The 13,311-nt window shown below is 55.4% G+C and overlaps 2 protein-coding genes across 2 annotated transcripts; one reads left to right on the top strand and one right to left on the bottom strand.

Moving 5' to 3' along the window:
• Positions 1 to 1,258: 1,258 nt before the first annotated feature.
• Positions 1,259 to 7,533, bottom strand: PTSG_04482 (serine/threonine protein kinase; the record flags this gene model as incomplete). The annotated part of the gene is made up of 15 exons (XM_004994518.1): positions 1,259 to 2,120; positions 2,373 to 3,472; positions 3,720 to 3,764; positions 3,918 to 3,998; positions 4,246 to 4,383; positions 4,561 to 4,719; positions 4,932 to 5,045; positions 5,196 to 5,294; positions 5,494 to 5,535; positions 5,749 to 6,065; positions 6,344 to 6,430; positions 6,595 to 6,678; positions 6,815 to 6,898; positions 7,158 to 7,241; positions 7,424 to 7,533. 15 exons carry the CDS (start codon positions 7,531 to 7,533, stop codon positions 1,266 to 1,268), a joined length of 3,399 nt encoding a protein of 1,132 aa, XP_004994575.1. The 3' UTR covers positions 1,259 to 1,265.
• Positions 7,534 to 7,809: 276 nt separating this feature from the next.
• Positions 7,810 to 13,275, top strand: PTSG_04481 (uncharacterized protein). The gene is made up of 9 exons (XM_004994517.1): positions 7,810 to 7,952; positions 8,316 to 8,423; positions 8,632 to 8,871; positions 9,064 to 9,129; positions 9,356 to 10,546; positions 10,825 to 12,039; positions 12,294 to 12,365; positions 12,586 to 12,692; positions 12,946 to 13,275. Exons 1-9 carry the CDS (start codon positions 7,854 to 7,856, stop codon positions 12,989 to 12,991), a joined length of 3,144 nt encoding a protein of 1,047 aa, XP_004994574.1. The 5' UTR covers positions 7,810 to 7,853; the 3' UTR covers positions 12,992 to 13,275.
• The last annotated feature ends 36 nt before the right edge of the window (positions 13,276 to 13,311 follow it).

Genomic DNA, 13,311 nt, shown 5'->3' with positions numbered 1-13,311 from the left:
CTCTCTCTCTCTCTCTCTCTCTCTCTCTCTCTCTCTCTCTCTCTCTCTCTCTCTCTCTCTCGCAGCACAACGCCAGCCAACAGTGTTCTGCAGCACAAGCCCGCCCGCCCCCAACCGCCACAGCACAGGGGGCACCTGTCTCGCCCTCTTCTGGCTGGTTGGGGGCGAGTCGAAGGGGCCCCAGCAAACCCTTTGCTTTATATGAAGAATTTTAGGCGCGAGATGGTGTGTACTGGAAGCCTGCACGTCCCCTTGCATGATGTCATCGTAAGTGCGACTTGTAGAGCGCGGGTTCGATACCCGCCCGCTCCTCGTCAGCCTCGAGGTGCTCCATGCCCTTATTTATTAGGGAGAGGGTTAAGTTATTACTCGTATTTATTAGAGAGAGGGCTAAGTTATTGTCGTGCAGGCGGAAGGTACACACCCAAATTTTTTTTTGGGGCGGGCTCAACACATGTGTATGTGTGTGTATGTGCGTACAGTTGTACATGTGTGTATGTGTGTGTGTGTGTGCGTACGAGTGTGTGTGTGCGTGTGTGCGTACATATCTGCATGTACAGTTGGGGGTGCTTTTTTTTTTTTCGTTGATGTCTCCCTTCGTCGTGCCCCTCTGTCTCTCCTTCATCCCTATGTATGAACAGCATTCCTTTTCGTTTCCCACCTCTGCCAATGGCACAGAGGTGTATTTACAATAAGTAGCCTCAACCTCTAGTTATATAGTCTATGCATGGGGGGAGCACACATTCATATTCTCGGGCGGTAGATGGTGACGAGCGCAAAAGCAGACGAGTTGGTCCTACACGACGGCAAACACACGTGCACATGTGTGCGTGTGTGTGTGCATGTCTTGGTCTTTGTCTGATTGCCCCTTTATCACTGTTCATCTGTTTGTCAGAATATCCACACGTCTGTCTGCAAATTTGTGCCCGCCTAACACACATGCATACACACACAGCGCGGCACACACACGCACTCCATAACCGTGTTTTCCACACCCCGTTCTTGCTTGTCGATAATCCTCCATGCCTCTCCTTCCATGTGCCGTCATCAACCGACATCGTTAGCAGCATGGTTTGTGTGTTGATTTGTTCAATTTGATGCCACGCCAACAAGGCAAAGCACATCACAGGTGACAACAAGACAACAAGCACTAGATGCAGCTCAAAACAGAGTGAAAAAAATGGAAAGGGCCCTCAACATACACACACAGACACACAGACACAGACAGACACACACAAACACAGAAACACACAGCAATCACACTTTCAACCTTGAAATACACACACCGCACGAACAAGCGCACAAGACGTGTCACTGATCACAAGTTCGGCCACTGGCTTCTCGCCAGGCTGGGACCAATCAGCATGAGTGTCAAATGGGGGGACGTAATCGACGCTTTTCGAGTCAAAGGCAGTCACTGCGATGTGTGCGTCGTGCCCAGCAACCAGCGGCAGGCCAGCAAATGTCTGCCACCTCTCTGTCGGAAGCTTGTCCTCTGCTGTCGATTGCACCATTGGGTGCAAGCTGTTTTTGGTCACTGGGTAAGGGTTTCCGTACGTCACGTCGCACACGAGGACGATGCGGTACACTTCGCCTGGTGTCAGCTGGAGGAAACGAAGATCGGCTGGCACGTCGGCGCCATCGCAGTCATGTGCATATTCAAGCGCGTAATCAAGGTCTGGTGTGAAATAGGGGCCTGCGCCAAACCAGCCAATGTCCGTCTTCTGAAGCGGAGCAAAGTCACCACCCAAGATGCCAACGACAGCATCGAAGCTGTTGACGCCATGAAAAACACGCTGGACGCGAAGCGGTGGATCTTGTTTCATGAGGGACGCATCCAACAGCCTGTAGTGGCCGGTCTTCGTGGTGACACGATCAAGAACTGCCTTCTCCTCAGCGTTGGTGGCAGCGCCAGTATCATCAACCTCATACTTGGGTGCAAATGGGTGGCTGGTGCTGGTGAGGTGGCCGCGAAAGCGCGTCTTGTTGCGATGCATGGCGCCATTGAACGCTGCAAGCTTCTGATCACACCATGTAATAACAGCAGCCGCGACCTTGCGACCAAATGGCCCAAGAAGGTCTGGCTGCCGAGCGGTGCGGCCACCAGCCTGACGAAGGAGCTGTGGTGTGCAGTGGATGAAGATAAGAGCAGAATACAAAGCAGAGAGAAGGGCAGGGGTGTGAGAGTTGTGATGACAATGGGACGGTGAGGCGAGCAGCGCGCACCAAAGACAGAAAACGCATACATCCACACACACACACACACACACACACACACACACACACACACACACACACACACACACACTGACAGCCAGACACACACATCACCCCGTCCGCCCCTCCCCCCACCCACACACACACATACGCACCGTCTTGACAAGGCTGGCCTCATCCTGGTTCCCAAGATCAAGCGGCACGACGTACACCGTGTCACGGGTTGACAACGCATGCTTCTTCTCCTTCAGTGTTGCGAGGATTTCAGGGTCGAACTTCCACACAGCATCGGGTGGCCCTTGCAACAACTCCTGCTGTCGTGCCTCGTTCAGCTGACGCTGCTCACGGGCAGCGGCGTACTGTCCCCTAAATGCTGCGTGAAGCAGAGCAAAGCTGAGGCGGCTACCACTCGTGGTGAAGCAGCCACGAAGGAGCGCTCGCAGGTGAACCGGCATCTCCTGTCCGTTGATCACCTTCTCGAGCGGCAGGTACTCGTGCTTCTCGTACTTGAGGGCAAGTTGCAGCAGCGATATGCCGTCCTTTTCATACTTGCCATGGTGCCATGGCTTGACAGCAAACCACACCTCCCACGCCAGGCAGCCGAAGGAAAACGCGTCCGTGTCCGCGCGCAACTTCTCCTCCAGCACCTGCTCGGGCGACGCCCAAAGTGGCGTTCCAGCCACTCGGGACAGCGAAGATGTCTCCGTGTTCTTGAACGTGCTCAGCCCAAAATCCGTCACCTTGGCGGAGAGCACAGCGTCCAGCAGCACGTTGGCAGACTTGAGGTCGCGGTGCACCACGTCGTGGGCATGCAGGAACTCCATGGCGCCGGCAACCTCGCTCAAGATGCGCAGCTTATCGACGTGGCTGATCTGGCGCTTGTGAAGGTGCATGAAGTCGAACAGGGAGCCGTTGTCTGCCCAGCTCAGAACAAAGGAGAGCGTTTTCCGCTCGGCGTCGTAGCATATACCATAGAACGAAACAATGTTGGGGTGCCTGAGGGTCATCAGAATGGCCACCTCTCGTCGGACCCGCTTGTCATTTGCATGGGCTTGCGTGTTTGACTTTTCCGAGAGAATCTCAAGCAAACGAGGGCGCGACCGCACGTCAATCTCCTTCAGTGCGACGTCGTGGCCTGCGATGGTGCAGCGGTACAGTTTGCCGTAGCCACCCTTGGTGAAGTCGCCCTTGTCATCCACCACGCGCTCCCTCGTGGTGAAGCGAGCGAGGTCCATGTTCAGGTTCAGCATGCCCTCTGGTGCGGTTGCAACAAAACGCATGGGGCGACGCACACGGCGTGTGAGAACCGCACGCGGATGTGTGACTCGTGCGCTCGCAATCGCGCACAAACAGCACAACAGGGGGAGAAGCGCGATGCAAGTCAACACACAGCAAGCAGCACAACACGCACACAGCGAAGACATGCATAGACGCACGTAGACGCACAGAAATACACGCACATACAGACACACAGACACGCACACATGCGCAGAGAAACGCACCAAGCTTTGCTTCGGCTTCTTGCAGCGAAGTTGGTGTGTCTGGCCCTACGTGACACAAAGAATTCGACATAGGTGAACGTGGATGTGAGTCAGAAGAGCACAAATGAGTTGCATGCAGAAACAGTGTGTGAACACCAGCGATGTGCATGATTCGATATGCATGACTTATCCTCCTCAGCACGCAAACGCAGTTCATACCTGGTGGCGGTTTCGCTGATGTGGCGCCTGCGTCCTCTGAATCGCTGGTCGTTGGCTCCTGCAAGGCCTGTTGAAGCCGCTCTGTGTCACGGTTCACGTGGGTGGCGTGTCATGTACGTTATGCGGGGTGTGTGTATTAAGCGTGTGTGAGTGTGTGTGAGTGTGTTTGCGCGCGCGTGTGCGTCCGTGTGTGTTTGAACAGAGCAGAAAAGAAGAAAGGGGCGCCCACGTTGGAACTCGAAAAGTGACAAGGCAAACGGGAGCAGAAACCCTACCAATTGAGGGGAAAGGCAGAGCAGAGCAAAGCAGGATGAGTGGGCAGCCTCACCAATCTCTGCGCGGGCATCTCGCAGCGCCTGCGCATTGCTTTCGTTTTGTTGTTGCAGCGTGTTCCTTTGCGTCTGTAACGCTTCATTTGCTTCACCGAGGTCCTTCACCTTCTGCTCGTGCTGAGTTTTGAGGGTCTCTGCAAGAATGACAACACCCAACCGACACATCCAGCGTCGCGTGAGCGCAATACACACATACACACACACACACATACACGCACGCATGCACGCACACCCCCTCTCTCCTCTCTATGCTTTTCTCTTTCTTGTTTTCGCACGCTCACTCGCAAAAGCAGAAGCAGAAGTAGCCATACCAAGTTGCGTTGCGAGTCTGGTCTCCAGGTCTGCCTTGCTCTGTTCCACGTCGTCCTTTGCTTGCTGCAAGTCCTCCATCTCTTCCTTCATTGCCTTGATGCGCTCCGTCAGATCAGTTTGCTGCTGCTCGCTGTCGGCGTGTGCACTCCTCAGCGATTCTGCGGCGCACAAATACGCCGCGAAAGTCCAACGTGAGTGACAAGACGAGTGACATATGCACCCAGTGCACCACAACCACAAGTCATCCAAACGAAACGACCCTCCTTTTGTACCACAACACACATACACAGACACACACACACGCACACACACACACACACACGTACACACACACACGTACACACATACAAAAACAATCATGCAAGCGCACCCAATTCATCGATGGCAGTCTGCAGCCTCTGGGCGAGTTCAGCCTTTCTCTCGTTGGCTTGGTCGCACTCCTCTGCTCGTTGCTCATTCGTCTGTGTGAGCTCTGCGATTGTCGCTGTTGAGGGGCAAGAACCGACAGGCAAGTAAGCGGGCAGGATTGCGAGGCGAGCGTATCAGATGTTATGTGGTGTGCGTGCGAGAGCGAAAGGGTGAAACAAGGTATTCTGCACAGAGTTGATGAGGCACACGCATGTTGTCGGCCCACCTTGAAGCTGCTCCTTTTCGCTGATAAGGGCCGCTGCTGCTTGCGTTTGTGCTGCTTCCTGCTCCTCCAATTGCACCCTCATCGTGGCGATGGTCGCGTCTGCAAGAACCGACCGATCAATGCAGCACGAAAATGAGCACGTGGAACACGAGCTTCCATGGCTGTTTGCATGCAGACACATCCGCAATTAGGATGGGACAACAACTGACGAACACACACACACACACACACACACACACACACACACACACACACACACACACACACACACACACACACACACAAACAAGAGCCACACCTCGCTCGTCCAAGAGCTCCTGCATTCTGTGCTGCTGGTCCACTGTTCAGCAGGAAAACCAACCACATGTATGCAGTGTTCATTTCAGAAGTGAGTTACGTGAGACTTGCTTGTGTCAATGATTCAGAAGGGCATGCACAATCCCATGAAAACACATGCATACACGCACACACTCACTCACACACACACACTCACTCACACACACACACACACACACACACACAAGCAGCAAGCATGTCACGAGTGGTCACGTACATAGTTGGTTCACGACGGTTGGGTCTGCTGTTGCCTGTTGCTGCTGGTGCTGGTGCTGTTGATGTTGTGGTGGCGGCTGACGGTGGCGAGGTAGTGTGAAAGCTGGTGCACCGCCGGAAGCATCAGGCGTTCGCAGTGATGACATGGACGTGCGTGAGACCCTGCTTGACATCGGTGTTTGTGCTTCGTGTAGAACATCCTCGTCAGCGTCGTCATCGTCGTCGTCGTCGTCGTCGTGTGCCTGCGTGTTGCCCGTGGTATTGTGGTTGTGGCGACGAAGAACGTGCCGGGTGTGTGTGGTTTCATCAGGATCATCCCTGTATGTGGCGGGTTAATGACAAAACGACAACAACGGGGTGTTGTGGGACAGAGCGGACAAAGACAGCGTTAGCCGAGCATTGTGGACTAATGGAGCAACGGGCGGTGCCGCGACACACACACACACACACACACACACACACAAATGCACGCACAGAAAACAGACACACAAACGCACTTACACACAAACACACACACACATGCACACATGCACCACGCATGCACACACAGAAACAGACACACAGACACAACAGACACACACAACATGAGGACGTACACGCCAAGAGTGAAGTTGTCACGGGCGTTTGCTGCAGCGCGGAGCCGGTTAATGCCAGCACGGCTGATGTTGGGGTTGTCATACACCCTGTGCGCATGTGCAATCAACGCATTTGACGTGAGGAACGCGTGCAAAATGCAGGCGCAGGCAAATCACGTTCACAGCCATGAATTCTGGGAGCCACACTAATTCACCCTTTCACCCGTGCGCATTTCCATCCACGTGCGTGCAAGGTTCCGTTCTCCACTCACGATATGGCATTCACGACAGTGTTTGTCTCCACAAGGTTGGCGAGGCTCTCTGCGGCGGCATCGTCCAGGGTGTTGTTCGTTAACCTGTGTCGTGCGTTTGCGATGTGCACGTGCTGGTGTCACAAGGCAGAAAGGACAAAGATGTCTGCAAAAGGTTCCGGGAGCCTTTCCAACCAGGCAAACAGCCAAACAGGCGCGCTGATGAATGCACACCACATACGTGAGCGTGTGCAGCGTGGGGTTGTTGGTCAAGGCGGTGACGAGTGCCCTCACGCCCTCTGACGTAATGTCGTTCTCCGTGAGACTGCAGTGCCAACGCAAAGTCAGAATTGAGTTCAGAGGGAAAACAACGCGTGAGACAACAACAACCAACCACGCTGCAAAACGCCGCAAAACGCCGCAAAACGCCGCAAAACGCAGGAAGCGGCGACAAGACGCAGGAAGCGGCGGCAAGAGACGGCAAGACGCGGCAAGATGCTGCGCCAAATACACAAGACACATGGCTTCTGCACATTGCATGGTGCTGCTCTGTCAACCGGACAGACTGAAGAACACAAACTGACTCGAGCCACTCGACGAAATTCCTGTGCTTGAGTGCGAGGATGACAGCCTCCAATCCAAGATCTCCTATGTGCCTCCCTTGGAAGCTGGCGGATTGTTCCCATACAATGCCATTGTCAAACACAGTCACATCACCCACGAGTGTGAGGAATAAACAAGGAAGCACAAAACGCGTGTGGTGCAAAACACCAAAACCACAACACTCATGCGGGTGAAGGCACGTTGTGGATGGGTGGATGGGTAGGATGGGTGGATGGGCTCTACTAACTTGACGAGCCCTGTGGCTGTGCCATTGGCGATGGATTGAACGAGGCTGGCCGTGCTGGGGATCAACCCAGCCGCCTCAATCATCGTGGCAAGCTGCACCCTGCCGCTCATATTGGGTGTGTCAGAGTGCTGGCTGGCTGGCTGGTGGAAATGCAGTGCAGCAGGCAGGAAGTCGTCGGCTGCACCAACCACACCACACTTTGTGATGTCTCTGACAGTATTCGGAACAGGACCTTCAATCCGCACACCGAAGGGGTTTGTCCGGTTGCGTTGTACTGCGTTGGGAGTTGCGAAGAGGAATGCTGTCAACGACCACGTTTGGAATGCAATGCTTGTTGGTGGCGCTTGCTTCGGCTGCTTGTGCTGCCTGTCTCTCATCACTCACCACAAACACCAACACCAACCACAACACAACACCAACCAACCACAAGATGAACCAGCTCATCAAGGATCGCTCTGTCGCGCTGGGTGCCGGCCCTCACACCGCTCAGCGATCCAGCGTAGGTGTCCTGCCTCACGAAGCATCAGACGTGAGTAGATGCATGTATGTTTGTATGTGTGTGTGGGTGAGTGTGGGTGAGTGTGGGTGAGTGAGTGCGTGAGTGAGTGTGAGTGAGTGTGAGTGAGTGTGAGTGAGTGTGTGAGTGTATGTATGTGAGTGAGTGTGTATGTATGTGTGTGTGAGTGTGAGTGAGTGTGTGAGTGTGTGTGAGTGAGTGAGTGTGTGTGTATGTGTGCGATGTTGAATACGTGGTGCTCTCCGATGCGGTCGACGGGTGTTTCGCCTACATCTCTTCGAGATCCTCCCCCTCCTCCTTTCCACTTGCTTCGATTCCTCATCTCCCACATGCTCCATCCATGCTCCATCATCCTCCAAAACCCACACCATTCAGGCTGACCTGTGGGAGCAAGTGAAGAAGAAAAACAGCTCTGTCATCGGCACTCTGTCCCCCGCCCCAGAGGACCAGCAGGAAGCTAGACAAGCAGAGCAGCCCCCAAAGGTGTGTGCCTGTTGGGAGCATCTTGTCGTTGATTGCTCCATCCTGCAACAATAACAGAAACACATGAGGGTCATCCATCTCAGCAGCCTGATCCTCACACACACACACACACACACACTCATTCACACTCACACTCATTCACTCACACACTCACACACTCACTCACACACTCACACACACACATACACCAACGCACGCGCTCACATAGGTGGCGAAGATGGAAGGTGAGACAAGCGATGCAGAAGAGGAACCCAGGCCAGAGGAGAATGACAGCGATGAAGACGATAGCGGCACCAACTCCTTTGAGACCGCGCGGGCAGCCTTCAAGAACCAGCTCGCCTCCTGCCTTGTGCGCTCCCCAGGCCTGCCAGCACCCCGGCGTCCGGGAACCAAGCGCGAGCTTTCTCTGGGCTCAGCGCACGCCTCTTCTTCCACAGACGACACAGAAGTACGGGCTGGGAGCGAGCACGCGTGTGTGGTCTTTCTTTGTTGCGGACATCGTTTGAGTTCCGTGAGACGGTGTGATGAGACGGCGTGATGTGGTGCCATTCCCCATGCCAAGCGCTGACATTGCTTTGTTGTGCTTCTCTTGCCTCACCCTTCCTGTGACTTGTGGTGCTTTGATTCCTCCTATCCCCAGACCTATCGCCCCCGCCTGGTCTCCCAGTCGCAAAAGGATCGCATTGCCCTCCTCCGCGCCTCAAAGGTTCGCTGTCTCCGTTTATGTGTGTGTGTGTGTGTGTGTGTGTGTGTGTCGCTGTGTCTACCTTCCTCTGTTTGTGTCTGTCTGTGCCTGTTTGTCTCTCCCAACAGCCTTTAACGCCCTCTCACTTTGTCTTTGCTTGCATGCCTGCAACCACATGCACACACACACGTCTCATTCCATTTACACCCCCACACACGCATACACCCCCCCCACACACACCGCCTAGATGACCCGGTCCCGGCCTGCCCGCTCCCGCTATATTCGCGTGGACGCATCGTGCTCCGTTGTCGACGACCACGGCGCTGCGCCATCCTCAGGCCTCTCCCGAGACACAACCCCTGTGCCCGCTGCTGCGACAAGCGAACACGAGCACGGGCATAAGAGAGATGCGCCAACGACTATGCACGCCCGTGGCTCGTTGGCTGCTCAACACAAGGCAGAGCCCACACCCATCAAGAAGCCGTCGCACTCGCTGCCTGCAATTCACCCGCTCCACAACGCAAACGCGCAGCAGCCGGCACGCGCCGCAAGCCACCACGGCAGCCACGACCACCACGACCACCAGCATGAGCACAACACCAAGCAGCAGCAACAACAGCAGCAAGAGCAACACGGACACGAGCACAAGCGTCACAGCATGCACGACATGCTCACAAAACTGCTTCACCCACACCAGCAGCACCAGCAACATCATGAAGAAGTGCGTGCAAGCAAAGCAGAGCCGGCAGCGCAGGCCGAAGAAATCAAAGACAACGGCATCACGTGCGATCAGACACCATTGAGCGTCAAAGAGGATATGAAAGAGGAGCCTGATAGCGCACCGCCAGCACCCGTTGAGGCAGCAGCCGTGCCAGCAGACAAGGGAGCCGAAGCATCGGAGGAAGAGCAAGAGGATGAAGTCAAAGAGGAACAGGTTGAAGCAGAAGACGCAAAGCAGCAACACCGTCCATCCCTCACCCTTCAACCTCAGGAGAACATCGTCTCAGCGCAAGCAGAGGAGGAAGGCGAATGTTCCTCGCTGCACGAAGGCAACGACAAGGACAACGTGCCCGAAACCACCGCTGACCAGGGCGACAACAGCACGGAGGAAGGCGAGCAGCCCACGTCACCGGTTGTGCAGTTGCTGCAGCACGCCTCCTCTCATTCGACGTCGTGGGGCGACAACCTGCGCGCAGAGCTCATGCAGCGGCTCTCTGTCCGCACTCCTTCGCGTGACAGCGACCTCGCTAGCCACTCGGACTACATGCAGATCAAGGGCGGCGCGCCTGAAGTGGACGACGACACGGTCACCACCGTGCAATTGCCTGCAGGCACGCACTCAAATGTTGGCAATCTCGCTGAGGACGAAGAGGCGACAGCCGGTCTCGCCAGGCAGCCCACCATTACCAAGGGCGTGGAAGGCAGCCCCAGCCGTAGGGTGAGTTCCTGCATCATGCATCCTGGTGCAGTTGTGCTCCTAGCACTGACACTCGCACACATGTTGAAAAACGTGCACGCTCTCACTTTTGATCTCATGACTGATACACACACACACACACACACACACACGCACGCACACACACGCACGCACACACACGCACACACACATGCTCACCCGCACACCCGCACACCCGCACACACCCTCACACACCCTCACACACCCGCACACACCCGCACACACCCTCACACACCCCTACACGCACGTGATTCAAACAGAAGTTCAAGTCAAAGAAGGCGATGAGCCGCCGCCAGCACAGCAGCGACGCCGAGGACACGCTTGCCGAGGTGGACGAAGAAGACGAGGAGAGCATGGTTGAAGAACAACAGTCGGTGCCCCAGCAACCAACCGGGCACGCGCACCAGGATGCGAAGCGGGAGGAAGACGACGTGTCGGCCGGTGTTCCTGATGACACCAAGGCCGAGGAGGCAACAACTGCCGTAGCGGGCGCAGCACCGGTGTCAGAGGAGGACAATGACGAGGAAGATGGGGATGTTACGAGTGCAATGCAGGAGCAAGCGGAGCAGGAGACAGCGGCGCAATCGAAGCAGGGCGAGGCAGAGAAGAAGCAAGCGGCGTCACCAGCAAAGATGACGCGGGCTGAGCGGCGGGCCGAGAAGAAGAAGGAGAAAGAGGCAAAGAAGGCCGCAAAGAAGAAGAAGAAGCCAGTGCCCCTCCCGCGAAAGTCATCCAAGTCCCTGTCCACAAGCCAAGGAGAGGAAGGCCCACAGCAACAGCAAGAAGTGTGCCGTGCCAAGCCGCCCGCACCCAAGACGAAGCCCAAGCCCAAACGCGAGTCGGCCGCGAATCAGCAGGATGGCACGCAGAAGCGGGGGCTCGTGTCGCGTGTGCTTGCACACATGTCCCCGCACCGCTACACCACGCGCCGTGGCAGCAACGTCAGCAGCAACAACGTCAGCCGCGACCGACTTGGTCAACACGAGGCGCCAGCGCAAGAGAGCAGCAACGCTGCCGGTGCCAGCGAGAAGGGTACGGCGGACACGTCCACGACCAACAACAACAACAACAACAGCAGCAGCACGTCGACGTCGTCACGGTTCTCCATGCCGCGATGGAAATGGGATCTCCTGCAGCGCAAGCGGAACAAGAGCGCGGCCTCATCCAAACGCGAGAGTCTCGACACCGTCCCACCGACAACAGAAGCAGCAGCGACAACAACAACGACGACAACAGCAGCAACAGTAGCAACAACAACAGCAACCACGACTGCTTCTGCCACGGCAGCACGCCCTCCACCGCTGTCACCCCCGACATCCCCGACATCGCCAACGTCTCCAAGTGCACCAAAGAGAACGTCGTCTGGGTTCTGCTCGCCACCAATGTCTCCGCTGCCGTGCAATGACGACGGCACAGAGCTGCAGGAGAAGCTCGCACGTGCTCGGCGCATGGCAGAGTCGCAAGAGAAGCGCAGGGTGAGTGTTGTTTGATTGATTTGTCTGTTAGTTGTTGTTTGTTTGATTGATTTGCGTGGTGTGGGTGTTTGTTTGACCTTGTGCCCGGCAGGGCGTTGCGCGTTCGTGCAGACACGTAAGCATGCAAGTCAAGCACTCTGAGCGGGAGAGTGTAACAGCTTGCCAGCGCGCAACCGCAAGACCAACCGTTCAGCATCCCATCCTCATTTCATTGCTCATGCGTACAACTCATGATGGCGTTGTGTTCTCTTCAGGCCTCGTCCCAGGCGCCACAGCCGCACACGTCGTCGACCACCGACCGCCGCAGTCGCGGCCACTTCCACCGCGTGCGTTCCATTGCGTGATTGTATTTGCTTTTGCTTGTGTGCTTGTGCTTGTGTGTGTCTGCCTGTTTGTTTCTTTCCGCTTTGTTTGTTTGTGTTTGTGCGCGTTTTCACACGTATGCACTTGTATCCATAAGTTTGCCCTCGGCATGTCTGCCAGTTGACCTTGGTACTCACTTCAAGTCGCGACTGTGCTTTGTTGACCATGCCTTGCACCTTCTAGCGGGAAAACCTGTCCATGATGCAATCGCTGCAGCAGCAAGACGACATTTCGGAAACGGAATTCAACGCCCTTCCACCCTGGAAGCAGGAATTTATTCTCAGGCACAGGTGTGATGCAATGTTGATGGCAGCATGAGAGCATGTGTTGTTGTTGAACTGCCTATCCTTGATTGTTTCGTTGAACTTCTTCAACGACGGGTGTATTGTGTGCTTTCGACAACTCGCTTTGCTAGTTGTCCTCCTGCTCATTCCTTCCAATGCAACACTGCAACAAAGCAAGAAGTGCCAACAACACGACACACCTCCACCACGTTTACGTGCTTGCTCACTCACATTACCCGTGCATCGCTCCTGCTTACAGGCGGAAGCAAAAGTACCTGCAGTCTGCTCACGCCACAAACTTGTGACCTCATGAATGAAGAAGGATGAGTCACAACTCCTTCCAGCTCCTTCCAACTGTCACTGCGGGCCCGTTTTCTCGTTCCTGGTCGCTTGGTGCCTTGCTCAGCCCATGTGTGGCTGCCCTGTTCTTGATAGAGGCGTCAGCTTTCTCCTTTGAGCTTGCTTTCTGTGTTGTTTGGTCTCGTTACGACTGCTCTTTGTTTCCCTGCTTGACTGCTTCTGTTGCATTCGCTCATGCGCGCAGTACACGCACCCAGTACATACACGCACCGTAAAACATGAACAAAACAAGTATGAGACAAAGGGAGGCGACAGGCCCTGGTGT

Source organism: Salpingoeca rosetta (genome assembly GCF_000188695.1).
Source record: "Salpingoeca rosetta unplaced genomic scaffold supercont1.10, whole genome shotgun sequence".
Taxonomy (NCBI): Eukaryota; class Choanoflagellata; order Craspedida; family Salpingoecidae; genus Salpingoeca; species Salpingoeca rosetta.
Note: the sequence above shows the minus strand (reverse complement) of the source record. Positions and strands in the feature narration are given on the sequence as shown.

Bases quoted from the DNA above. Each gene is read 5' to 3' on its own strand.
- PTSG_04481 (XM_004994517.1), top strand. From the start codon at position 7,854: ATGAACCAGCTCATCAAGGATCGCTCTGTCGCGCTGGGTGCCGGCCCT. The intron at 9,130-9,355 runs GTTCGCTGTCTC...CACACCGCCTAG, and splicing joins CCCTCCTCCGCGCCTCAAAG to ATGACCCGGTCCCGGCCTGC. The intron at 12,693-12,945 runs GTGTGATGCAAT...TCCTGCTTACAG, and splicing joins GAATTTATTCTCAGGCACAG to GCGGAAGCAAAAGTACCTGC.